The 26,053-nt window shown below is 39.0% G+C and overlaps 1 protein-coding gene across 4 annotated transcripts in view; it reads left to right on the top strand.

Annotated features, from left to right (window-relative positions):
- LOC111869079 (protein argonaute-2) overlaps nt 1-26,053 on the top strand; it is a 96,108-nt gene that overhangs the window by 44,302 nt on the left and 25,753 nt on the right. For 3 of the 4 annotated variants that reach the window (XM_023860292.2, XM_023860291.1, XM_023860294.2), the window contains 7 exons: nt 1,606-1,828; nt 5,666-5,813; nt 8,510-8,773; nt 11,456-11,589; nt 14,700-14,770; nt 19,888-20,001; nt 24,390-24,556. In XM_023860292.2, the coding sequence (XP_023716060.1) occupies nt 1,606-1,828; nt 5,666-5,813; nt 8,510-8,773; nt 11,456-11,589; nt 14,700-14,770; nt 19,888-20,001; nt 24,390-24,556 (1,121 nt within the window). The remainder of the gene's footprint in view (nt 1-1,605; nt 1,829-5,665; nt 5,814-8,509; nt 8,774-11,455; nt 11,590-14,699; nt 14,771-19,887; nt 20,002-24,389; nt 24,557-26,053) is intronic. The other variant, XM_023860293.1, reaches the window with a different exon arrangement.

Below are 26,053 nucleotides of genomic sequence, written 5' to 3'. Positions count from 1 at the left end.
CACATCCAATTTATGTGGGTTGCCACATGCAATTGGCAAATTTTGGCACATGTAATATCCTCATGTTGGCATATCCAGTTCCTTCTGCAGAAGGCTGCATACCTTTGAGCCTGGAAGAATGAGCATTTAGAGACTAGCTGTGTATTCCCAAGAAGGGTTCATAATGAGTATTAAAGTGGTGTAAAATATGAAGCAGCTTTTGCTAGAAAATAATAACATTTATTACGTAGGTCATATCGAATGTCATGAGCAACTTTTTTTGCATGCAACCTGGGAACAGCAGACGAAAGAGAATACGGTGGTAGGTGGAACCAGCTGTTGTGTTAACCTTGAGTGTCTTACGACATCAATGGCTTGCATCACGTGACCAGTATCACTCCTAACAAAATGGCCGACAATGATATGTCATTTCGCCAGCGTGCTGTCATCGAATTTCTTGTGAAAGAGGAAATCCCTGCTGCAGAAATTCAGCAGAGACTTCAGCGTGTTTATGGAAGTGTGCATGGATGCGAGCAGTGTTCGAAGATGGGTGAAACATTTAAAGATGGAAACACCAGCATCGAAGATGAGCCTTGGAGCGGTCGTCCTCGAACAGCCTCAACTGAACGCAACAAGGAAAGAGTGGAGGAGACCATTGAAGATGACAGGTGTGTGACTGTGGACACAATAGCCCGAAAACTTGGAATAGGGCATAGTGCAGTACAGGAGATGATTGAAAGCTTGGGCTATAGGAAAGTTTGTGCTCGTTGGGTCCTGTGGTTATTGACCGAAGACCACAAAGGTCAGCAAAAAGCCATCGCCTCAGAACTGCTGCAGAGATATCGACACGAAGGCGATGATTTTTTGCTCTGTATTGTGACAGGTGACGAAAGCTGGTTTCACCATTTCGAGCCTGAACCGAAACGGCAGAGTATGGAATGGTACCATTTGCATTCTCTCTCAAAAAAAGAAGGCAAGGACAGTGCCATCAGCAGCGAAGGTGATGGGCACAGTCTTCTGGGATGCAGAGGGGTTTATTCTGGCCAAATTCCGGGAACCTGGGCAAACCATCAGTGCTGCTCGTTATGTCCAGATGCACAAGCTCCGTTGTGCATTGTGTGATAAACGTCCAGGACGAAACATCATCATCCTGCATGACGCTTGCCCCCACGCCGCTCGCCTCACATCGGAAGCAATTGCTAAGATGGGGTGGGAAGTTCTTCCACACCCCTCCTCTAGCCCTGATCTGGCACCCTCCAACTACCATCTTTTCGGATTTATGAAGGATCAGCTGCGTGGACAACGTTTTGAGACAAGGGAGGCAATTCAGAAAGCAGTGCATCAGTGTCTTCGGATGGCTGGAACGGAATTTTACAGAAGGGGAATTTTCAAACTCTGAGAACGCTGGGAGAAATGTGTACAAAGAAGTGAGGATTATGTGGAAAAGTAAAGAAAGGTCTGTAGATTTAGGTGGTGTATTTGGTTTGTCAATAATAAAGCATGTTACTTTACAAAAAATTGTTGCTCATGACTTTCAGTACGACTCTCGTATCTGCTAAATGTAGCAGATCAGTTGCAATGAAGGAAACAAAGGTGTAATGCATTGCTCAACCATTCTATTTACAGTTTCTGCAACAGCCTTTTACAAGGCACAACCTGTAATTGAATTCATGTGTGAAGTTTTGGATATACGGGACATAAACGAGCAACGCAAACCTCTGACAGATTCACAGAGGGTAAAATTTACCAAAGAGATCAAGGGGCTGAAAATCGAAATCACGCATTGTGGCACCATGAGGCGGAAGTACAGAGTGTGTAATGTGACGAGAAGGCCGGCGCAGATGCAGTCGTGAGTATATGGGTGTACTTTTGCTTTTGGTTTCAGGGCTTCAAAGAGTGTTTGACATTATGGGTTTATGTGTGCTGAAATTAACAAGGGAAATTCTAGTTGGTGCTTCTTGAAACGTATTTGTTAAGAGAATGTGCCTGTGTGCTATATATGTACTTTAAATAGTCGTTCATCTGGGATGTGTGGGGAATGGGAAATGCTGTTTGCATGACAGTCTCCTGATTGAAACCAATACAGTATGGACCAGTAGACATGCCTCAGCAGGCAACCACTGAGCTTATTTCTTACCCACAGGTTTCTCCTGTCCATCTGTTGCACAAGGTTTTGGATCGCGAGCCATATCCGACAAATGACACATGACATTATGATTTTCATGTTCTTGTACGGTTTCTTTACCATTTCCAGTAGCACAGAGACATGTTCATCTTGTGATCTCTAATGAACACCATTCATGTAATGCTTTATCATGGTCTCCAAGCTTAACCAAGAGAGAGAATGATACTGTGACATGGCTCTGAGATTCTGTTATTTCACATAGAATCACATAGAACCCTTTAAACTTATGGTTTCCCACTTTGTGCTTTAGTGTTATGGATTGCTGACAACATTCGATTCCTGCATAAGCATATCAAGTTTTTGCTGTTTTTCACTATGTCTAATATTTACATTTTCTCTTCAAAGTCAAGGTAATACATTTTTGCTTTAGTTCTTGTGTGGAAGTCTTCTTAGGGGATAGCAGGTTGACGGGAGAAGGCTTGTAGATATACTGTAATGGGATCACAAAATCAACCAGTTCAGTGATCAAGGCTAGCAGTGTCTAATAGGCCCAGATGTGTAGATTCCTTTCCATTTTTACATCGTAAGACAGATGCAACTCTAGTTTCAAAAGCCCATAATTTTAAATGTAACTAAGAGAGTGGACACTGTCCAACATAATTTTGTGAACCAGGGCTGCCGCGGTGGGAAGCCAGTGACTAACCGCTTGAGCTATGGCGCGGCCTCTCAGAGGATATATGTAGTGGGGGGTGAAGGTTAGGTAGTGCTGCTAGTGGTGGCTGGGAGGACTGCTGTGTGGTGGATGAATTTTGTTTCAGGAGTGATTTTATAAGAATGGTAAATTTTCTTTGAAATATTTTCCTGTCACTTGAGAATTATGGGTGCTTGAATAAAAGGTATCTGGGAGTTCAGCCCTTTTTAAATCCTTTAATTCACCAAGTTTAGCCAAGAAACTTACAGAGGTTCCTGTATTTGAGGTTCTCAAAGCAATGACTATGAAGAGTTCTATCTTCTTGGGTATAATGCCACATAGTGTGGTGAAAGTCGGCCAGTGGCTCAGAAGAACATACCACCTGCTTCATGCTGGTTTCTTGCCCAACCTATTCTTAAGATTAAGACAGTATGTTCCTGTGAAACATTGATTGATTTCCACTGGGCTGTGAGGAGTTACAGTCTAGTAGATAGAAATCATCATTATAGGTGTTCTTTTTTGTATATTATTAAACAGGTTGATGTAGTGGCATCACTGCAGGTTTGAATTGGATAGATGCCCGGTTAGAATCTCAGCCATGCTGCCAGCTATCCTGACAATGATTTTGCTCAGTTCCTCGAGTTGAATACCAATGAAATAAGTCATGACTGTCTGAGCCCTTATCTTTTCACCAGTCATAATTTGTGGCCACTACATTGTGCACATATATACCTGTAGTGTGGTTTTCAGGCTTCCCTGCTTTGTGATGTATGGTGCCAGAAACGTAAAATGAAAGAAAAAGCAAAAATTTCTGTGTGTTTATGAAGTTTGTTGTATACCCCATTTATTGCTTTCTACTTGCCAAGTCTGTATTGCAGTTTTTCCACATCTGATTGAGAACATCTGTAGCCACAGTCTTAGCCGTGTGTCTCATTCATCACTTCATGTGGTTCAGGTTGCCAGTTTTTGCTTTTGACCTATTTCCATAAGTAATACTGCCACTTCCAATCTACCATGATAGTCATCAGACTTCATGAACAGTCTTTGGACATGTTGAGACTTAATAACCACAGATTGAAAGTGATAGAGCAGCATTTTATCTTATTGGAGTCCCACTTTTCTATGCAGATATTGTCGATGAAGATCTTAAGTGAATTTTTCTCAGCATATTGGATTGGAAGAGAGATTCTGAAGCCTCGTTGGCCACCTTGATCTCTGGATTGTATTTTACCGAACTTCACTTATGGGACTGTGTTAAACAAGTGGCCCTGGGTGTAAAGTCAGTGATGTTGACCATTTAAGATAAGAATCAAAAGCCTTGTTGACTCTGTAACTCCAGATGTTCTAACGTGTACAGCGGAAATTGGAATGCTGGTAGGACATGGGCAGAGCAGTGAAAGGACCTTGCTCGAACTTCATGAACAGTACTGGTAAATTTGCACCATTCTTTGGTTTCATGGAACATTCATGTTTCTAGCATTAGTTGTTACAGAATAGATGAGCTTTCAAAACCAAACAGAAAGTTCGTGGGTGCAGTGTACTGTTTTTAGGATGGGGTATCATGAGGCCTTGTGATATGATAGCAGATGCCCAGTGTGATATTTTCAGTTTTGTTGTGCAGATGTTTCTGCTTACAGATTGAATCTTTCATTCTTACCAAAGGTGAAACTTTAGTAATGAGAGTCCTGCAGTTACACAAACACATGCACTTGTTTGAGGCCCACATTAAACCTTGGGTCCCATCTGCCTAACCATCACATTTAAGATTACCCTGTGATAGGTTATTTAATGATGCTTTCAGTACTGAGACTGTATATTGTCAGAAGATTGCTGTATCATTGCAGGGCAACCATTAGATATAATGGTCAGTGAACTGAATGTTAAATGAATATTCCTGTCATACTTTTGTTTTTGCCAAATGATATTCCTGTGTTATTTGGGTGGATATGATATTCAAATACACTGTGTGTTTTGGGAGATTTAACACACGTTTCAGCCATCTTTTAGTTAAATATTATGTGCATGTATTATAAGTCTTGTTAAATAAATTCTAAAAGAACTCTTCATATCCTTGTAATTGCTTGCATAACAACACTTCATCATTTTCAGAACTCTGCCTTTAGGCACTATGCTACAAGCTGGAAAGTTATGGGTTCGATTCCCGATAGTTCATTGGATTTTTCAGTTAACCTAATCCTTCCAATCGCACTGTGTCTTCAGGTTTGACTCGGCCTCTAATAGAAATGAGTACAAAAAATCTTCGTGGGCATAAAGGGCGACGGGTGCATAAGGCTGATGACCTGTCCACTATTTATGAACCAATTTTCTAGAAAATGTGGGAGCCTTGACATCGCATAACCCTGTGGGCCTCCATGACTTGTTGTAGGAATAGCTTTCTTTAGGCCAGAAATTTAGGTGGGAAAGTCAAATGGCATATTTTGGACCTTTATAGAATTTCAGTGATGTATATTTTTCATGGAAACTGGTTGAAGTTGAGCGCATTATGACAGTGTGGTGTGGGAACTGCAGTCATGGTTATGCTTTGGTTGAAAGTTTATTATTATTATTATTATTGTATTATTATTATTATTATTATATGAGGCATTATTTTTTCTTCTTTTGTCATCAAGGACTCACATCGTGGAGTCATGGGCATGAGTATCTGTGCGGTGTTGCCACATCACATTTAGCTGCAGTCACCTTGGTCGGGCGTCTAAAATTATAATCTGAAAAGTAATATTCTCATATGTTACAACAACTATAGACAGATTCTTTGGGCAAATAATTGTGCTAATTTTGCTTGTACATATATGATTTATTTATTTGTATGTAAACATCTTATTATATAATTATGCTTTTCATTCCCTTAGTTTTCCACTTCAATTAGAGAATGGGCAAACTGTGGAATGTACAGTAGCAAAGTATTTCCTGGATAAGTACAAGATGAAACTGCGATACCCGCACCTGCCGTGCCTACAGGTGGGGCAGGAACACAAACACACGTATCTGCCACTTGAGGTAAGAGCAGATCTCCACACAATTTGTAAGCATAAAGATGATTTGACTCCTCAGTTCCAGTAATAGTAAACACATCAATAATGTTGAATTATTATTTGTTACATTCATATTAGTATGGTAACCACTTTGAATAGCTTCGAAGATGCAGGTGTAGTGTAATACTTCAGGTGCATTCATTATGTTTTTGTCTGTAGGCAGCATAAATTACATTTTGGTTTAATTATATCAGTGTAGACCAGCAGCAAAGTGTACCACATAAATTAGACAACACAACAACAGTAACAATTGACATCCTGGTGATAAGAGAGGATATATTTGTGCTCAAGAAACAGTTAACATAAACGAATCTAGCCAGTAATAGAAGAGTCAGACAAAAAGATGCGTGGTCTGCTACAGCAACAGACACTAAGCTGAATACAGCATATGACACTTTTAAATTAATTTTAAAAATTAGTGAAATTAATTTTTAATTTTTAACTTTTAGTTTCGTAAATATTTAAATCCACATGTAGCAGTTAGAATATAAATGTACCTAGAATGCATTCATTTTAAGCCTATATATGGAAATATGGATACATGCTTTACAATTCAGTAACGAAAGTGTGTAAAACACAGCGCCTGAGGATGACCCTGTAAAGGTCGAAACATGTAGTGGAACATAATAAATTATAGTTGCGTTGACAGCGAAGTTTGTATTATTAGTTACACTCACATAACAGAATGCAAACATTAAAAATAATAAAGTGGGATTTTTTAATGTGAGAAGATGCACAGTTTACTGCAAAGAGCTATAAAATATCACTGATGGTTATTACTGAAACAGGTGTAATGGACAGCGCCTAAAAACATTACAGGAAGCAATTAAGCTGTACCTGAGGGATTGTAAAATTTCTGTAGTTAACCTGTGAAGTGAATAATGCATGCATGGATAATCAACAGTCTACTTTTATCATTTTTATGTGTGTTATGAAACTTAGATTAAACTGTACCTGTAGTATAGCTTAGCAGTCTCTGGTAACGCATATGTCCATTCCTTCTGCAGCTTATCTCCCAGACAGACCATTGTGGATGCATTTACCGCTCCCTCCCTTTCTCCCAGATCCAGTGTATGAAAATGTAAGTTGTTTATTTTTAAAGGGGGGTTCAGTTGAACTTTTAGCCGAGTTGTTACAAACTCTTTTAAGTTTGTTGGTCAACCCCCAAAATTTGGAGGATATAAATTTCTGCGCTACTTTTGTTTTTGCAGGCACTGGTCTCTTACATATAGTAATAATTTGTAGGAATGCCTTTACATAGCAGAATTGAAGGTGTATCTTTATTGATAAAGTGTATGGCACAGGTCTGATTTTTTTCTTATTCATCGTGGTTGATGAACTCATGGTAAGGCAGTGCGCCTTTTGGATTTTTCTGCTCTTTGTCCTTCAAAGACTCAGCTGTTTTCAGTCTGTTTAAAATTTTTGTTTAGACACTTAAAATATCTTGTGGAAAGTAAACTTCTTCTAGAAAACGTTTTTGAATGTTTCTTTTCACCTTTGGTGTGTATTTCAGAAAATAAGCTCAATCTGTTTAAGATTTTTGCTTTTACTCTTGATGTGCAGAGTCCTGCATTCTTATGAACTGTGTACAACTCTTATTTTAAACTGATGATTATTTGTCTAGCAGTTACAAGACATTTGGTTCATGTTTTTTCTGAGGCCAGTGTTCAAGTATGGAGGGAAGTCAGGATGCAGTTTCTAGGTGGATATGCTGGAGAACTGTACCTATGAGAACTTAGATGAGTAATTAAATTGTCTAAGGCTATTCATTTGGACTTTGCCCTATGATCTTAGTTTTTAATGTAAAACCAAGATGATGGACATGTCCAGCATGATGATCTTAAATGATGTGGTACGCCATCATGAAATACTTTAAACCTAGAATAAATTTTTCCCCTGTGGAAGACCACAAAATAACATTTCTTTTTGATACATGGATCCTCCTACCCACCAGATTTAAAATTATTAATATATGTTCACTTATTATTGTTTATGTTAATTTGGCTATATTCAAGATATAATTAATGCTCTATGTATCCAGATATTAGCCATTTTAACATATATTAACTTGTTAATGTGCTTGTCAAAATGGGTAATGTACAGTGGGCATTTAAATGAACGTGAATTTAAATTTTACATCAGAAAGTTAGTTGAGATTTTGAGGTTCTCATGATAATGACTGAATTTACTGTCCTCTGAGATGTGACACTATGTAGTTTGGTAGGTGAGTGATAATGCATTGTCTCAAGTCTTCCTTGGGCCCCCAAGACGTGGCAGGTTCCTTTGGAACAGTTTCCTGTCTATCCAGCTACTTGGAATTGCATCCTAGAATACTGATATTTTCAATATCTTATCTGTTTTTAGTTTTGTGTTTCAGTTTTATATCAGAATTTCAAGAAAAAATTTAATTTTTAAACAGTGAGGCTATAACACAGAGTAGATAGTTCTTTTAAAGTGAATTATCACCAGTTTACCTTCAGAACCTTTAATCCTTACTCATGATGGCACTTTTTTGTTTTGGTGCTGTCTGCTTTTCCTGACATTTGAAAATCGTGCCAGTCCTTGTGGTGACTTTAGACTTTATGCATATGTAAATGATTGTTGACCACTGAAGCTAGAGTCCTCACAGTGTAGAATGATTGTGTTTCTGTTTGTCATCAGGTATGCAATATAGTGGCAGGGCAGCGCTGTATAAAGAAATTAACAGACATGCAGACATCAACAATGATTAAGGCTACAGCCCGCTCAGCACCAGACCGTGAAAGAGAGATCAACAACTTGGTCAGGCGGGCTGACTTCAATAATGATGCCTATGTTCAAGAGTTTGGCCTCACTATCAGCAACAATATGATGGAAGTGCGGGGACGCGTCCTACCCCCACCCAAGCTGCAGTATGGTGGCAGGGTTAGTTCGCTCAGCGGACAGGTCTCTCACAGTTTCATTATTATATTTTGTAATTCTTATAACCACTAGAAATAAATACTACTAATATGGCTGGTTACGTACAGAAAGGAACAGCATTATTGATGTATGATTTCTTTTACGATGCTTTCATCGTCTCAGAGTATATAACCAAGTGATATAATTTTTTTAGTGGACTGCCTGTAAAGGGGACCATGGAATAACACAGTATTTTTATTTATTGTTAATAAGTAAACTGTAAGTAAGATATGAGGTTTTTACAGCAGTGACTACGAAGAATGACATCATCTGGGATTTGCCACTGCGTAGATCCTGTGTGAACTGACTTTTCAGAGGAATGTATCGCCTCCATCATCAGGGTAGAAAAATCTGGGGTGTGAAGCTGACCAGTCAGCTCCACCTAGCGCCATGAGCAACTCATGGATAAAGGAGTGGTACAACTGCTTCAAAGATGGCCGCACATCAGTGGACAGCGAACCGCGTTCAGGCAGTTCCTCAACAAGCTGAAATGAGAATTTCATTGAGCAAGAGCGGACTTTGGTCATGTAGGACTGTCGTATCACAGTCCAAGAACTTATGAACGAGATAGGGTAAGCAGTGGATCGGTACATTCAATTTTGACCAAGGATTTGGGCATAAAAGTGTCCGCGAAATTTGTACCGAAACTGCTAACAATGGAGCAGAAGCAACGCCGTCTGGAAATCGCACAGGACATGCTGGACAATGCATACAGTAACCCCAACTTTCTGAACACCATGATCACAGGCGATGAGTTGTGGGTTTATGTGTACGACCCAGAAACCAAGATGCAGTCGTCACAGTGGAAACATCCGACATCCCCGAGGCCAAAAAAACACGGCAGGTCTGCAGCAATGTCAGGGTTATCTTGGCCGTTTTCTTTGACTCCCATTGGGTTGTGCATCATGAGTACGCACCACAAGGCCAAACCATCACAAAGGAATACTACCAGGAGGTCCTTTGTCACCTTTGTGATGCTGTGCGGGGCAAACGACTGGATCTGTGGGCAGCAAAAACTTGGCAGCTCCATCATGATAATGCACCCACCCATTCTGCGCATCTGATTCAGACTTTTGTCTCCAAACACAACATCCCTGTGATTCGTCAGGCTCCGTACTCTCCCGACATGGCTCTGTGTGACTTTTGGCTATTTCTCAAGCTGAAAATGCCACTGAAAGGAACCCGATTTGAGTCAAGAGAAGACATCATGCGGAATGTGACAGCCCAGTTGATCACCATTCCAAAAGATGCTTTCCAGAAATGTTTCCAACAGTGGCAGAAACGCTGGGAGAAGTGTGTGCATTACCAAGGAGACTACTTTGAAGGGAATTAGGGTTTTGTACCTCCAAATCAATAAATGTATTTCTGCCGACCAAAGGTTCAACCATGTATATGGTTAGATTTTGGCAGGGTAGCATGAACTATCAGGCGTTTGTTACAGATTCATCTCTTAATGGAAGATTTGTAACAGTTTCATTGTTGAAGCACGTGCTCGACCATATGTCCCTGTTTAATAAGGCTTCATTTTAATTTTAACAAATTACTTCTCAAGCATTCAGTCCTTCAAGAATTATTGCAGAGAGACTTAGTAGTATGTTAGGCTGGAATAATTTGAAAGCTCTTGAGTGTGAGTGCTAAGTGTGTTTTTAGAGCAGGACTTTTTTCTAAAATCTTCAAAGCTCCGTTATGCCCTAGAATTTTGAAGTTGATTTAAGTATGAGTAATATTTAAAAATTCAATTCCTTCCTCATAGAAGACACATCCCATGTCCATTACAAAGAGCAGCTGGTAAATTCTATTGGGGAAATGTTTATTCTGAGAACTATATGAAACATGTAAATCGACTGTATGCCAAAAATGCAGAGTTTTTTATAATGTTGAAGTAGATGGTACATATGGTAGCCACTGTGCTTTGAAGGTTTAAACATTTTTTTTTTTTTTGCAATCATTAGACACTTGTTCTCTGAAATATTCTTATTCACTGGGTCAGTGAATTATAAAGTGATGTAGTTGGACATGCTGTTCCTTGCTGTGTGGAACATGGTCCTACCACATTCTGATGTGCTTAACATTTTTTTGACAGTTTAGTATAGTATTGAGATATAGTAAACCCTCACTAATCTGGTTACAGTTCATCCATATGTTGGATAATTCAGATCAAAATACAAAAAATGCTATTCACAGTTGACTACATACCTTTAAGACACGTGGCATTTAGGAAGGCAGACTAGTCACTCTGACTGCACAGAGACAGATGAACATATAATACATTGTCTTGCATGTTGTTCAGTATCACTGTTGACTCTTAAGTAGGGCAAATTTTACTTCATACTTCACTAATCTGGATTATTGCTTAATCTGGATGACCTCTTCCCCCAATTAATCTGGATTAGTGAGAATTTACTGTACTATTGATTTAACCACTAATATGCATTGCCCTTTTATAATGTGTGGGTGATTGCTGGGCTTTAATGACACTTTGGGAATGAAATTCAGAGTTTAAAATCAAATGTTATTTTGTTTGTGTGTAAATATTTTTTGCCATGTGTGTACTTTATTTTCAGAAACAGTTTGTAATTTGTTTGCTGAAAAAGAAAAAGAAAGATAACATTATAGAACTTCGAAAAATCAGTGATTGTTTTGCTGGTTTGTGTTGATGTGTGACAGACGAAACAGCAGGCCATGCCGAACCAAGGAGTATGGGACATGAGAGGGAAGCAGTTCTTCACGGGGGTAGAAATCCGAGTTTGGGCCATCTCGTGCTTTGCTCCGCAGAGGACTGTCAGAGAAGATGCCCTTAGGTGAGGCAGATAAGTTGCAGTTTGTGGTATCTGTTTAGTGCCTGTGTTAGGGGTGTAAACTTCGTTGAATTAACTGTATGCTTCATTGTATTGTCTGCAGATATTTGTGCTGCTTGGTTGAGATAAGATATCTGAATTAACAGAAGTGTTATCTTAGCTAGGGATTGAATTTGGTCTATTTTTTATGCACGTTCCATCCTTAGTGAATAGAAGGTGGACTTCTTCACTCTGGTGTGCTCAAGGTGGGAATTTCGCTTTGATGATTTGTTCTGGAGCTCAGTTGGATGATGCAGTGTAAAGAGGTTAAATACAGTTGAAATGTAAGCATGCTGGTTTTCATAGCATGGCAGTCAGTTCATCACCATGGAGGGAGCAGCTCGGGGTTTTGTTATCTGTGCTACTGACGCTCCTTCTCAAATACAACTTCATTAGTGATTATTTTAAAAAGAGTTGACATAGACCTGTTACATTTGATATAGAACTGCCAGAATTGAGGCCCTTCTGCTGTCATGCATGCCTTTCAGCACATAAACAACTTTTGCAACACATTCTAAATTTCTGAAGCATATAATTCATCGCCCACTTGCAGCGCACCTATCTGTATAATGTAACTTGCTGAATTACATTAGGATTTTCTTCTCTTCATATTCATAAATTTTATGTATTGGCATGACCACTAAGATTACTCCTTATTGGGTATGAAGATCAGATGAGGATCCATGACTGCATCATATATACTTTTCAGCAGCCATTGTAAGAGCGAGTTCTTACTTCATAATCTATGTTTGCTTAAGCTCATACACATATGTTGGTTTATACACATGAAATTTGATTAGTCTTAGGCTGTGAATGCAGATCCCAATGAAATAATCATTTTACTGTACCAAGCAGCTAAATGTCGTTGAGGACTGATTTCTTATCATACCAGAATGTCGTCTTGTTCAGTTAATGACATTCCCTGATCTACCACTTTCTGATAAACATTAATATATACAACTCTATGGGAGCTGGTTCTTGTGGGTTGAATATCTGAATGCATTTCCTTTTAAGTTTCTTTTGTTACAGAGGAGAGGCATGCAGTGGCATAGTTGGTTGAGGCACTTTGCTATAAATTAGAAAGTCGTGGGTTCAATTCCCGATGAGGTCATTGGATTTTCATTTGACCTAATCCTTCCAGCCACACCATGGCCCAGGGGTTGACACAGCCTCTTAACAGAAATGAGTACCAGGAATCTTTCTGGGGGTAAAGGGTGGCTGGTGCGTAAGGCTGAGTACCTTACTGCCATCTTTGAGCCGACTGTCTAGAAAATATGGGAGCCTTGACGTCTCGCAACCCTATGGGCCTCCACAGCCTGTTACTGGGATAGCTATACCTTAGTTAAAAAAAATTCAGCCATCAGAATTCACTTTTGATTTGTGTATCTTGATGCAAAGACCTCAAGATAAAAGGATCTGAGAAGGAGAACCTTCACAATATCATATAGGAATGATGATTTCGGGCAACATGTGCCCTTGTTTGTCTTTACTGTCATTACTTTCCTGGTCATGGCACGATGCAGAATATATGGATGTAGGTTGAAGAAGGTCCTCCTGCTATCCAGAAGTGCCATTACACAATGTAAAGCAGGGTTGTGGTTTGCTGTATGTACATGGTAGATCATTTGCATTAGAACTTCAGTGTATGTCAGAAATTTTGTGCATGCTGTGAAGCGTGTTTGAAGGCAGAAATGAGTCACTTCTGGCAGTTCTTATAAAGTTCAGGAAGTCTGTATCACCATTTTACAGTGATCAGCCATAAGTAGAGATAGTTGGCACCTCAGGGAGGGAACTCCCCAACACTTTTCCCTCAGTGGTCATGCCCTCTTCTGCTGCCATTCTATTGCAGGTAGCATGTGTCTTGTCTCAGTTGAATGCACTGCATATTCACCAGATCTTAACTAGCTACATACCTCCCTCCTTTCATAAATCTCACATCTGTCATCGGTTATTGGAACCATAAACTGCTTATTTTTCTGTGTGCCTTCTGGTTTTTTTGTAGGATTCATTCTATGATCTTATGATAATGTGGCAGTTATATGTGGGCCAATGGGTGTGCGATGTGTTTTTATATTCTTTTCTTCCCATGGCCTGCCCTTATGTGGAGATTGTGTTATCTTCACAAATGGTATTAGAAAGGGACATGATAACATAAAGCAAAATGAGAATATATAGACACACACACGTATGCACACACCTTTTAACATGTAACTCAATTGATAATGTGTGCATATTTACCATCTTTTAGTGCATACAGTTTCACTTGTCACTTCACACTACATATTTCGGCATCATTCTGCCATCCTCAGGTGTATCAATCACGTTAAACCATTGCACTGCCTGCCATCAAGTGTCCATTTATAAAATGGTATAAAATGTGTGTTCGTCGTCGTCCAGTAATAAAATTTATATATTAAAACTTTAAGATTATCATCTTACATGTCATATATCAAACTCGTGTGTAACACCATTCATCCGCTGTGGGAGTTGTTGTTCTTATGTTTTAATTGTTATATATTGTGTCTTATGATGTGTCTTTCTTATGTGGCTGCATGCGTTGTATTGCTGGACATATGTGTGTGTGCCATTCCAAGTAGAATATTCTAATGTTTAAAAAATTATTTTAATATTTGATACATTTTGTAATATAAGGGCATTACATAATCAGCGTACCTGTACAAGGCACTCCCAATGTGTAAACACTGGCTAGTGTAGGGAGGTGTAGCATGTAGAAGGAAGGGTGAATGCAAAGCTCATGATGGCCACAATAGGCCAAAACATGTAGTACAGGCAAATGTATGGCGTGTTTATACCAGAATAGTGTTCACTGAATAATATTAATAAACATTATTTTANCCTGACGAAACATACACGACGAACCACGGCAACGGGTTAATAAACATTATCTTGCACACAATATGATGCTACAGTATACTATGTCTAACATTTTCCACAACATTTTTATGTTGTGACATCCCAGAAGATGGTAATAGTTTCCTTCTTATTTGTACTGATGCCAATGAACGTAAGCAGAAATATGTATGATTCATTTTGGTTATTGTATTTTCTTAAAGGAACTTCACAAGTCAGCTACAGAAGATTAGTAATGATGCAGGAATGCCAATAATTGGACAGCCTTGTTTTTGTAAGTAAATTCTGAGTACAGAGTTCAGTGCATGCCATTTGGTATTAAATGTTATGTGCTTGATCACAGTAGTGCATGAAATAGTATTTATGCGCTTAGAAGTGACAATGTAAATTTATATAGCGGCTGATAATAGCAGTTCCTTTCTTGGATGATACATTTCAAAATATAGTATGATTCAGTGTAAAATTGTCACCTCTTTGTGTGCATGTGTTGTACTGTGTTGCTCAGAACTTAGCTGAAGTAGTAATGCAGCTTGCATTTGGGATGTGCCTGGATTGAATCTCGGCTAGGACAGTGACTGTTGTTTTTTTTTTTTGTGTGGGTTTATTTAGCTCCTCAAGGAAAATAGGCTACAGCCATGTTCCTCCACTTTAGATGAGTAAATGTATTCTGTTAGTTCCCTAGTGTCCATTATTATATGACATGGCTGCACATTGAGTGTAATGAGTGGGTCTGAACAGGAAGTCCAGTGAGAGTTTGTATATGCCTGCATCGTAGAAATCTGCCACCGGACCAGTGAATTAGTCTTTTACCGCCTTCTTCACATCTTCATTACTATCCATACCACCCCAAAAACTGCTTCAAGTGTATGAACAAGTGAAAATCACTTGGAAGCAGATCCAGACTGTAGGGAGGATGGACGAAGATGTCCCAGGCAAAGTCAGTAAGTAGCACACATGTGCTAGCAGTCTTTCTTTCTGGGCAAACACATGCTGCATGCATCTGCCAGGGTACATTAACAGATTCCAATTTGTCCCCACATTAGGTAGACTGCCCTACAAAACCACCCTATAAGCGATTTTCATTTTTATTGATATTCATTGTCTGTGAGTTACTTAAAAATACTGGCACTGGTCTTTCTGCGTCACATTTGGCCTACTAAGCTTTATAGTGTCATGATACCAGTCACATATGTCAGCAGAACCACTTCAGGCTAGCTTTGCATTTACACTGGCATTGACTCTGACATGGACCATAAGAGCATGAATGTTGTCTAATAAGAGATAAGCAGATTTTGTGAGCTTCCAAAGGACATATGAAGTTCTATTGAGGATGACAGTATGATACACCATTTTAGCATATTGACTCATTCTTCTATATGGATGCATTGCTTTCTTTCAACATTATGTAGAAAATATAAATAATTAACAGTTAATCAGGTGAAAAGGTTTTGTGATATTTGATTGTTAAATACCTCATAAATGAACATAAGTTACATATATAGCTGGGGTAGCTCAGTATAGTTACTAGGCTGTGAGCTGGACTACTAGAGAACTGGGGTTCATTTTCTGATGGGAAGGGGGCAGAGGTTTCTTTCTTAACCAGTGCATCCTCTTTAACTCCATGGCACCCTCAGCCTCCTGTCCAGTTGGTGCTGAGCTGTTTTCCAGGCTGTAAAGTGGCTGGGGCATAAACTTTGCTGCATCTAATGCTGAAGGTTAAAGCATGAAGCAACTCTCTGTTCCCCCACACATTGTAATAGTGTGGTGCTTAAATAATTAAGCATGAACAGCTTTGTCTTTTACCTTTACGCAAATAACTTACACTCTCTTTCCTTCTTTTTTCCTTCGTTCTTTTTTAGGTAGGGTATTTTACAGTGCTCTCAATATCAGAGACTATGTGGTGTTGACGTTTGTTCATGTATTAATATCTTTAATAATGGTCTGATGGTACTGAAGCATATAACCTGATAACTGTTATTGTATTACAATTTCTATGTGTTAATCTAGACAGAAAATTAAATAATTCAATTGTATGTGGAAAACACATAACATTTGTTTATACAGGGCGTTCAGTCAAGGAGGAAACTTTGCAACACTGCTGACCAGGCCCAGTATTCCTAACCGATTGTTGCTGTAACTGTAACAGCGCATGTTTATTAGCGCTAATGACTCATTCTGCTATCAGCAGTTACAGCAGCAATCTGTGAAGAATGTTGGGCCAGATCAGCAGTGTTGCGAAGTTTCCTCAACACACACTATATGTACCATTTGTTTGATAAATACATACTCAAACATAATGTTATGTGGTTGAGGCATTATGCTATGAGCCAGAAGCTCACATGTTCAATTCCCGATGAAGTTGTTTGATTTTTCAATTGACCTAATCCTTCCAACCACACTGTGGCCCTTGATTAGGCTCTGCCACTAACAGAAATGAATACCAGGAATCTTCCTGGGTGTAAGGGGCGGCCAGTGCCTAAGGCCCACATTACCACCACCATTTGCGAGGTGATTGCCTAGAAAATGTGGGGGCATCAACATCTTACAACCGTATAGGTCTCCATGGCACGTTAAAGGGATAGATTTACCTTTTTACCTTATTTGTCATTTCAGCAAGATTGTCAGTAGCTGAGATTATTTAGGGTTAGGTGATAGGATGATGGTGAATAGTGAATTGGAAAAGTCGTGAAGAAAGTGGTCATGGTATAATTTAAGGCACTATCTAGGCCTTTGCCTTGAAAATGAAACTAAAGGGGTGATGTTTTGAAATAATGTCTGACATTCAGTGGGAATCACAAGTGGTACTTGACAGCATTACAGAAAATGACTTCCACAGTGTTTTGAAGCCTGGAAAAAAATGATGGGATCGCTGTATACATTCCCTAGGGGATTATTTTGAAGGAGATGACAGTCAAAATTGAGCAAGTTAAGCGAGTATTTCTTTTTTGACCAAGTCCGAGAGCTTTCTGATAGCACCTCATGTAGCAACAATGGATGTAAGGGCACTTCATTTCTAGAGAAATTGAACTCTCATGAAGACCTGAAGACAACATTTTATGTGATCCTATGCAGAGAACTCCATGAAACCTTTGGGAAGCCCCGCACTTATACTGCATATCCCATGACAGTATTTGAAACATGTTTCAAAATTTTGAAAACCATCAGCATGTATTTGAAGAATCTTGGCTTGAAATGAGACTTGATGTGATGATTTTCAGTTGAAATATATCCTGGAAGGTATTTTGAAGTGTAAAAGTTGTTGACATAATAAAGTGATTAGGACTACTTATGCTGGTCCGTCCATACTTTTCCATGATTTGATTATGCTGATAACATTTGGTGAAGAGTGTAGATCATGAAGCTTCTGATTTTGCAGGTTTTCACCATTGTTACTTCCACTCTCCCCAGTGCAAAGTATTTTCCTCAGTACTGTAATCTTGCCCTAAGGCAATAGACAAGTTTTGCACCCATACAAAACATTAGATAATATTACGATTTTATTCATTTTGATCTTTATAGGTTTAGGCAAGGGATGCGTACACAAAACAATCTGAACTGAATGGCAGCAACTCGCCATAATTATGAGCTGCCCTAGTAAGTGTTTAGAGCCCCTAATGGTTTACTCGTCTTCTAAAAAGTTGATGCCACTTCGTTAGGGATGTTCTGTGCTGCTTGTAAGATTAATTGAGAAGTTGGACACATTTTGGAAGTCATAAAATGGTCCCAAGAAAGTGTGTGCAACTTTCAAAGATGTGCAGTTGTGCAACATTGTAGTATCTGGCATAGAATGGTGCTGGGTAGCTACCTTACCAGAAAATTGGGCAGTCCTTGTAATACAGATGAAAGGAACAGGGTATTGGAGTGATCTGAATAAGATAACCTTACATCTCCCTGTAATAAAGATATGTGGACTTCAAGTATATTGTGGTGAAATAAAGACTGATTTTAGAATATTACACATTCTCCACCCAAACCGGTATATATATTTATGCTCATTAGTTCTTGTTGGATTAATGATAGGATTGGTGCTGCCCTTGTACACACTGTATGCCTTCTTGTGTATACAGTATAGGACGTTATATAGTTGTCATTTCCATAAGATCAGAATGCAGTGTAAAGTCAGGTCACTGAAAGAATGAATACAGATTTTCCGTGTCTNGTACCATCAGTCCCGCCGAGCAAGCGAGTTCGGCCACTTGCTTAGTGGTGTCTATAATGCTTCCCCCATCTATCAGAGGCCTTAGAGACTATTGTTGGGCGGGAAACGTCCTGGAATTTGGCTCAGTGATCCCCTTTGGGGATATGAGGTTCTTTTACGTGCTGTAAAGTTACGACACGGGACACACAGCTTAAAGTCCCTCCCGGAGGACTTGTTCCCTGAATTTTTCTGCCCTTAAAAATTCGACGACCTCTGCCGGGTATTTGAACCCGCGTACCACGAGTCATGAGGTGGGAACGGAGGCTGCTTCACTGACATCCTTAGGTGCACCACTCCATATCTGTATAGTAAAATGAAACAGTTTAGGAAATGTTTGTATCACTACATAATGCAGGGCCTTGGTGGTAAGCATACAGTCACAGTTCGTACCCTTAGTTGTGATTAAAGCTTTTTAGTAGGAAACTTAAACTATCTGACAAAACAGGTTTTATGTGATTAAGCCTTTTTAAATTGTACATATTATTACTTGCATTTCTTATTACCAGTTGTACTCAATTTGTTATCTTATATTGTCAATGTTTAGTTACACCTTTTATCATTAATTATATTAACATTCTAAACTATTCTTATATTATAAACTAGTTTTTAGATAATTGCTTCAATGCATAAGCAAGATTTGTACATAATATTTTGACTGAATTTTTTATTCTAAAATTGTCAATGTTTTACTGTTTTTAAGATTAATTCTTTTATGACTAATGTAAACCTTATCTACTGTTAATAGTTTTTTGACAGCTACTTGATTGATAAGCAAGATGTGATTAAGCTACTTGATGATTTCTATATCTAATTGGTTGTTTTTCGACCTTGGAAAGATCTTGTGGAATGTGAATAAATAAATGAATGAATGAATGAATGAATGAATGTGGCTCAGAAGCAGAGAATAGAGAAGATGGAAATGTAAATTGAAACACTTTCTTTTGACTTTCATTTGTGTAGTACCCGATTCACATCTTGGCCAGAGCTATCATGACTGAGAAGAGTTCAGTCTATATTGTCTGGGATATAATGCCATGCAGTCTGGTGAAAGTCAGCAGACATTTTGGAGGAACAGTTTAGTTGCTGTGCTTTATACCTTCCAAATAGTGAGGTGCTTTTGTAGTGGTAGCCATGTCACAATACATTAACCTTACTCAGGTTTCTAGGATATATAATATTGCATTGTTTTATAGGCAAATATGCAACGGGTCCTGATCAAGTGGAGCCAATGTTTCGGTACCTCAAATCTTCGTTTACGGCACTCCAACTAGTTGTAGTCATTTTGCCAGGGAAGACACCTGTGTATGGTAAGTGGTACAGACAATAGAATGATGCATTAAGGTCCTCTGTCTCCTCTGACTAACACAGATTTAACATTTGTTGTCCCAACTTCCCCAGCGTTTGTTACAAAATTTTATGTTTAGTTTTATTACAGCACTTTATGCAGCTGTATGCCCTTCAAGCAAACAGTGGACCGGAGGCATTCCCCTTGACATTTAGTGTTCCCATTGTGAGTGGTCGACGTACTTTAACTGTCTTGTGTCCCAGAGAGTTAATTAACGGAACTTTTTGCGGTGGTGTGATGCACTGGGGAAAACTATGGAAGTGATGCGTAAACTCACTGTATTATATCATAGGTGAAATCATTCCCCTGGTTTCATGCTTTATTTTATTATGGGTCTGAAAATGTATATTTGTTATTGTTTTGAACTCCTTGATGGATGCTGTAGAATGACAACATTCTGGAATAGTTTCATGTGGTGCAGAGATAGTATATTGTAATTCTTAAAATGAGTACATGCAACAGTACTCCTAGAGTCAGGAAATGGAAATAACATTTTGTGTGCCTTGACAGTAACTGGTGCAGATAGCCTAATCTGCATTAGGTTGGGTGCAGGTGTGTTGCATGCAGCCAGTTTCATGATGCAAAATATTGTATTTAAGCATCGTATTGCATTAAGGTATCTTTTGTACACACATATAATTCTGTCTTAAATGTAACTTAATATAATGTCACCCTTTTTCCTGAGTACATGTTTTGGCTGCATTCAGCCAATCAGGCGTTCTCTATCTTGATAAAATTTTGATCTGTATGTCAAAGTTATATATCGCATATGAATGTGATATTCCCTAATTAAAATTAAGTAATCTTGGAATTAAAATTAATTAACATCTTAATGTTATCAATTGTGGTAGTCATCCATACTTGTAAGTACAACTACAAACAACTATCAAAACTTATAAAACCAACAAAATTATATACACTATACATTATTCACAAATTACAAATAATTCCCATGCTGAAAAGGTAATGCAGTGTCACTAAATCCAATAATGAGAAATGCTTTTAAGCAAATATCTTTTACATGAATGGAAGATGACCACAGTGGATATAATGTTAAGTTGTTAATTAATTTTAATTCCAAGTATAACAATTTTAGCAAGATAGGCAACACCTGACAATGGCTGTATATGGCCGAAACATGTAGTGAGGAAGAAGGGTTGCATTTAAGACAGAAATATTTTTGATGAACCTGGTGCAGACAGTGAAGATTTATGAATCATGTCCCACACAGATGAATTGACTTTGGTGCGCGCACGTATGGGTCCAGTATCCACTATGGATATCTTGTAACATACTGGAAACTGGATATGGGTGGGCTCCTGTGTTCTAAGGAATCCCGTTGCTCTGTTTGTATATCTTCACTGAAGTGCCCATCTTGGCAAGTTAAAATTCTGGCTGGAGCGCTTTAATATGTGGAATTCACTTGGATCTGTAATCAAAACACAGTAGCATGGGAAAATATTTAAAATGTAAGGGTAAACCAACAGGTGTCAAAATGTAATATGGGTTCCAGTTATCAGCAGAAGCAACTTGGACCAGAATATTACAGTTTCCATCATGAGTGTTTTAACACCACCCCAACCAAGAAGATAATTACAGCTTGAGACATATCAAATTTATCCCGAATATGGGCAGTTGTTCGTGTTCGTGGGCGAGTTCCAAACTCATTCTGCCATTGTCATACCTCTTTAATGTTTTCGTACTTCTTGTACCACTTCAATACAGCCTTGCATTGCTCAAAGAACAGCCTTTCAGCCATTGTTGCTGCTGTCTTCTGCTCACAGTGCGCACGCGGCATGACACTCACGTGACTCATGTGACCTTCACCATCTGTTGAGAAAACATTACACTATACTACCGCGCAAGAATTGTAACTACATGTCATTTTGTTCCAAAGATATTGACTATCAAAGAGTGAGTACATTATTTTTGGACCCCCTGTGTTATGCACCATAACTTCTAGGTTTTTTTTTTCCAAAATAATTGTGAGTTTCATGAGTAAATATGGCATGTTATTGATGAGAATTTTATTGGAAGTTGTGCAGTTAGTGATAGAACCCTTGGTATATCAGTTCTGCAAAACTAATTAAATCATACGACTTATATGTATAACCTCCTCGAAAAGAGAATCTAGCAAGTTCAAGTGGAATCAGTATATTTGTCAGCTGAATTCACAACGTTGCAGCACATAAGATAATGAGTAAGAGTGCACTGTGTGTTGTCTCTTTTAAGTATTTTGAAAAGTGTTGTATGTGTCATATCTACAATTCATAATTTCTAGATAGATTCTGGAAACAAGACGGTCCCCTGTTGAACACTGCAAACTTTGTTAGACTCCATGTACAAGTTATCAAAAGCGAAATTAAAAGTTTTGTACTGAAAGCTAAATTTCCGTTAATTCATGAAGTGACTTGGCAAGTAACCAACTTGCAATGCAGTGTCTGTGTTCCTTTTCCATGATTATAGATTTCAAAAAGTAAATATAGGTGAGTATCCTGTAATTGAGTTTAGCTGCTGTGCTCTTGTACATGGAGCTCAAGGCCCTACAACAAATCTTCTCACCAATCCAGTGGAAGAGCTACAAGCGTGTGTTCGACCCTATGGCATGTTCAGCAGGCTGCAATCAAAACCCCTCCAGATCACAGCGATGCCTGTAGTAGTCCCTGTATGCTATGGCAGGCATCTTTGCACCCTGTAAAAGGGTCATGATTTTTTTTTTTTGGAAATGGTGAGCTTTTAAACACCAGTCCTCTGTGCAAGGCAACAAAGGAATTATTGAGAAGAGCATTCAGGCTATGATGTCATCCAGTCTTCAGTGATATTCAGCATTTTCTTCTTATTCTTTTTGTTTGATAACGATCCTGTCCAGCTAAATTTGTATACAGTTGTGTGAATAGTTTTTTATTTGGAGCTGAAATATCCTGAGATTCGTGTCGGAATCTTACGTTTCACATGGGTATTATTTATGGGCACTCGTTCAAGCACACAACTCTCACGTGGGATTTTGATACAAGAAGTGATGCATCTCATTGAGATATTAATGCCGAGGGCTTGTGATTATGGTTGATGAGCATGTAACACAGAAGCTTGCTTCACATTAGCTGTTTGAAGATTTATTGGGGCAATACTGAAGAGAAGTTCTAATATGTTGTGACATGTGAACGTGTTACCAGGCAACAGATGTGTAAACACGGTCCAGCATGCAACAGTAGAGGAAGCTATTTTTTGTATAGACTGGCTGGATAGTGATCGCGTGATGCGTGTCTGTTCTGTAGCTATGTAAGTATGAGTCCAGGGGGGTTCAGGGCAGTTACGAGTGGTATTAGTGGCAGAAGCACGTGAACAAGCACGCAAGGAGTACAGAAGAGCACAAGAAGTCAGCCTGTGAAGATTTAATATGTGATTTGAAGATTTTATATGTGCTACAGTCAGTGGTATTAGAAGTGTGTGATTTAGGGAGACTTTTAGTTCGTGTGTTATAAATCTGTGAAGACTGGGAGATTAGTGTGGAGTGCTTTGTAGTGTGAAAATCAGTAACTGTTGTTATTATTTGTAGTTACAACCTGTAAGAATCCAATAAATCCATTTACCAATCCAAAACCCATTTTTAGTCACTGTGACATGTGACAATATATTGACTCTAGGCATGTTATTTACTGTGCCAGGAGTCACAAAACATGCCGTGGGAGTTGATGTGAACAGCATGTGTCTGTGCTCCTGGACTGGGTGAATGATCTGTGGCAATCTGTCAGATAGTTTCCCTGTACTTAAATTAACATCAGTGATGCAGAGAAAGTGGATGAATCTTACTCTTACGAGAACAGTGAAATTCTTAAAATTTAGGAACATAAGCTGATCTTGCATATACATGCACTTACCCTATTCACTCAATTCAAATACTGTTAAAAATTTCTCACATTTTGTAAAGTGTCCAGTAGAATTACATACATTTTTGTGAAATAATGTTGGAACAAGTTTCATTGTACTTAACACTGTTTTTGTTATTAGCTGGTCTGAAAAATTCTTACAGCCAAGAGACAAAGTTATGTTTGTCAAATAATAATCGTAAAAATTGCCAGTTGAATAGAAATGTATTTCCTGTCTGTGGATAGCAGAGAGGGGCTGTAAAATTATTTCTGATTGCTACAGATAGTGTACTCTGCATATATGACTGCTGTAGTGGTGGGGTAGTGATCATCATATGTGGGTATGGGGAACGAACTTGAGAGGTTAAGTGTCCTGGAGTGTATCACATAAGAACACTTGGATTGTAGCAGTTGTCAGTGGATAGTCACAAACTCATATTGTCAGAGGGGACAGACATGTGACATGTGTCTTCATTTGTTTCAGCCGAGGTGAAGAGGGTGGGTGATACTGTTTTGGGTATGGCCACACAGTGTGTTCAGGCAAAGAATGTAAACAAAACATCACCACAGACCTTGTCAAATCTCTGTCTGAAGATAAATGTGAAACTGGGAGGAATCAACAGCATCCTGGTGCCAAGTATCAGACCGAAGGTAAGCATTGCCTGTGGGGCTAGACATCTCAGTAGTGGCTGTAACTAAGCACAGATATTTTATGGCATGCTTAGCATATACAGTCAGAAAACTGAAGTGAGGACTTTCATCCCATAACAGCAATGTAAATACTGCAGTAGATAGAGCCAGTTGGATTATATGTATTATCATGCAATTGAGTGACTGTAGATGGGGTTTGGATTGGTAATTGGCGTTATTGGACACGTTAACGCAACACATGACTACACTTTAAAGATCACTGTCACAGTCTTCACTTTGTCGCTTGGTAACGTTTTCCAACAGTAGACATTCCTCTGCTTCTGGCCTCATATTCTTGCAGGCTGGTGGTCACGTCACACCAACCCCCTATTCTAACTGCTGTCTCAGGACTATCTTGTAATGGTAGCTGGTCCCTGTTATGTAGCCTCAGCACGGGCCACACAGAAAACACGGCTTCCAACAGTTACTCTGTTGTTGGGTGTTACAGAGCCGTTACCTAGCAGTAGCTGTTTTCTCTGGCTTCACAGCTCTCTCTTTGAGTAAATATGTCACCATATGATTGCAAGCTGTTGTTACAGTATGCAGTGAAGTGTCCTTTGGTAGTCAGTCTTGTAATTGTGGGGTTGGTATTGGACATTTCAGAAACTGGCTCTGTCCCTTGTCATCAGGACTTGGTGTGAAGAGCATTGTGTTTGCATGCTGTGTGGCTAGACTGCTCATTAAACCAACCCCTGATGATTGAGGCAGGGATGGTTGCTGGAAGGTCAGACATTAGCTCATCATTGATACAGCTGATTGCCCAAGAAGACTTCATTCCATTTGGGTTGTAGTTTTGATGTTCTTGAATCAGTTTATGCCTTGTTGACTTTCAGGTATTATTATATATAATATTATATAATTATGTAATATATACAGTAGAACTTGGTTATAACGTCATCAAAGGGACCTAAAAATAGTGTCGTTATAAACGAATGTCGTCGTAACCGAAATGGGCACTTCCACAGTAGCCTTATGTTAGTCACGTAAAAATCTACCAAAAACCGAGTTAAAGTGTTGCATTTTTTAGTGAAATACGTAGTTAAGTACAGACTAACGTAACATTAACGTGGAATTGCCCAAATGTGTAATATCAAAGACATATTACAGCGCTTTTCACTGACAATACACACAATATTTCACGAATCACTTTAACTTTCTCTTCAATGCTTAAAACTTTCCTTTTCATTGCCATGTTTTCGCTACTGCACTTCTCTGGGTTTAGGCAGGAACACTATAGGGTAAGTAGACAATGTGAGGTCCTGTTAGACGAGATTCTAGGAAAGGAATGCAGTTAACAACCTGCCACTTCCTCTTACACTGTTCACGCAGTCCCACGCCACACCCTTGTTTTCGCATAAAACCCACGCTCCTCTTGCAGCCCGCGGTCGTATTCTTCCAGGACAGTCACGTCAGCAAGTAGAGAAAGTGAGGGTGGGCAGACGCATCGAACTTTCCCAC

Source organism: Cryptotermes secundus, unplaced genomic scaffold (assembly GCF_002891405.2).
Source record: "Cryptotermes secundus unplaced genomic scaffold, Csec_1.0 scaffold455, whole genome shotgun sequence".
In the NCBI taxonomy this organism is placed as follows: domain Eukaryota; kingdom Metazoa; phylum Arthropoda; class Insecta; order Blattodea; family Kalotermitidae; genus Cryptotermes; species Cryptotermes secundus.
The sequence above is the reverse complement of the archived record's forward strand: the minus strand, read 5'-3'. Positions and strand labels throughout refer to the sequence as shown.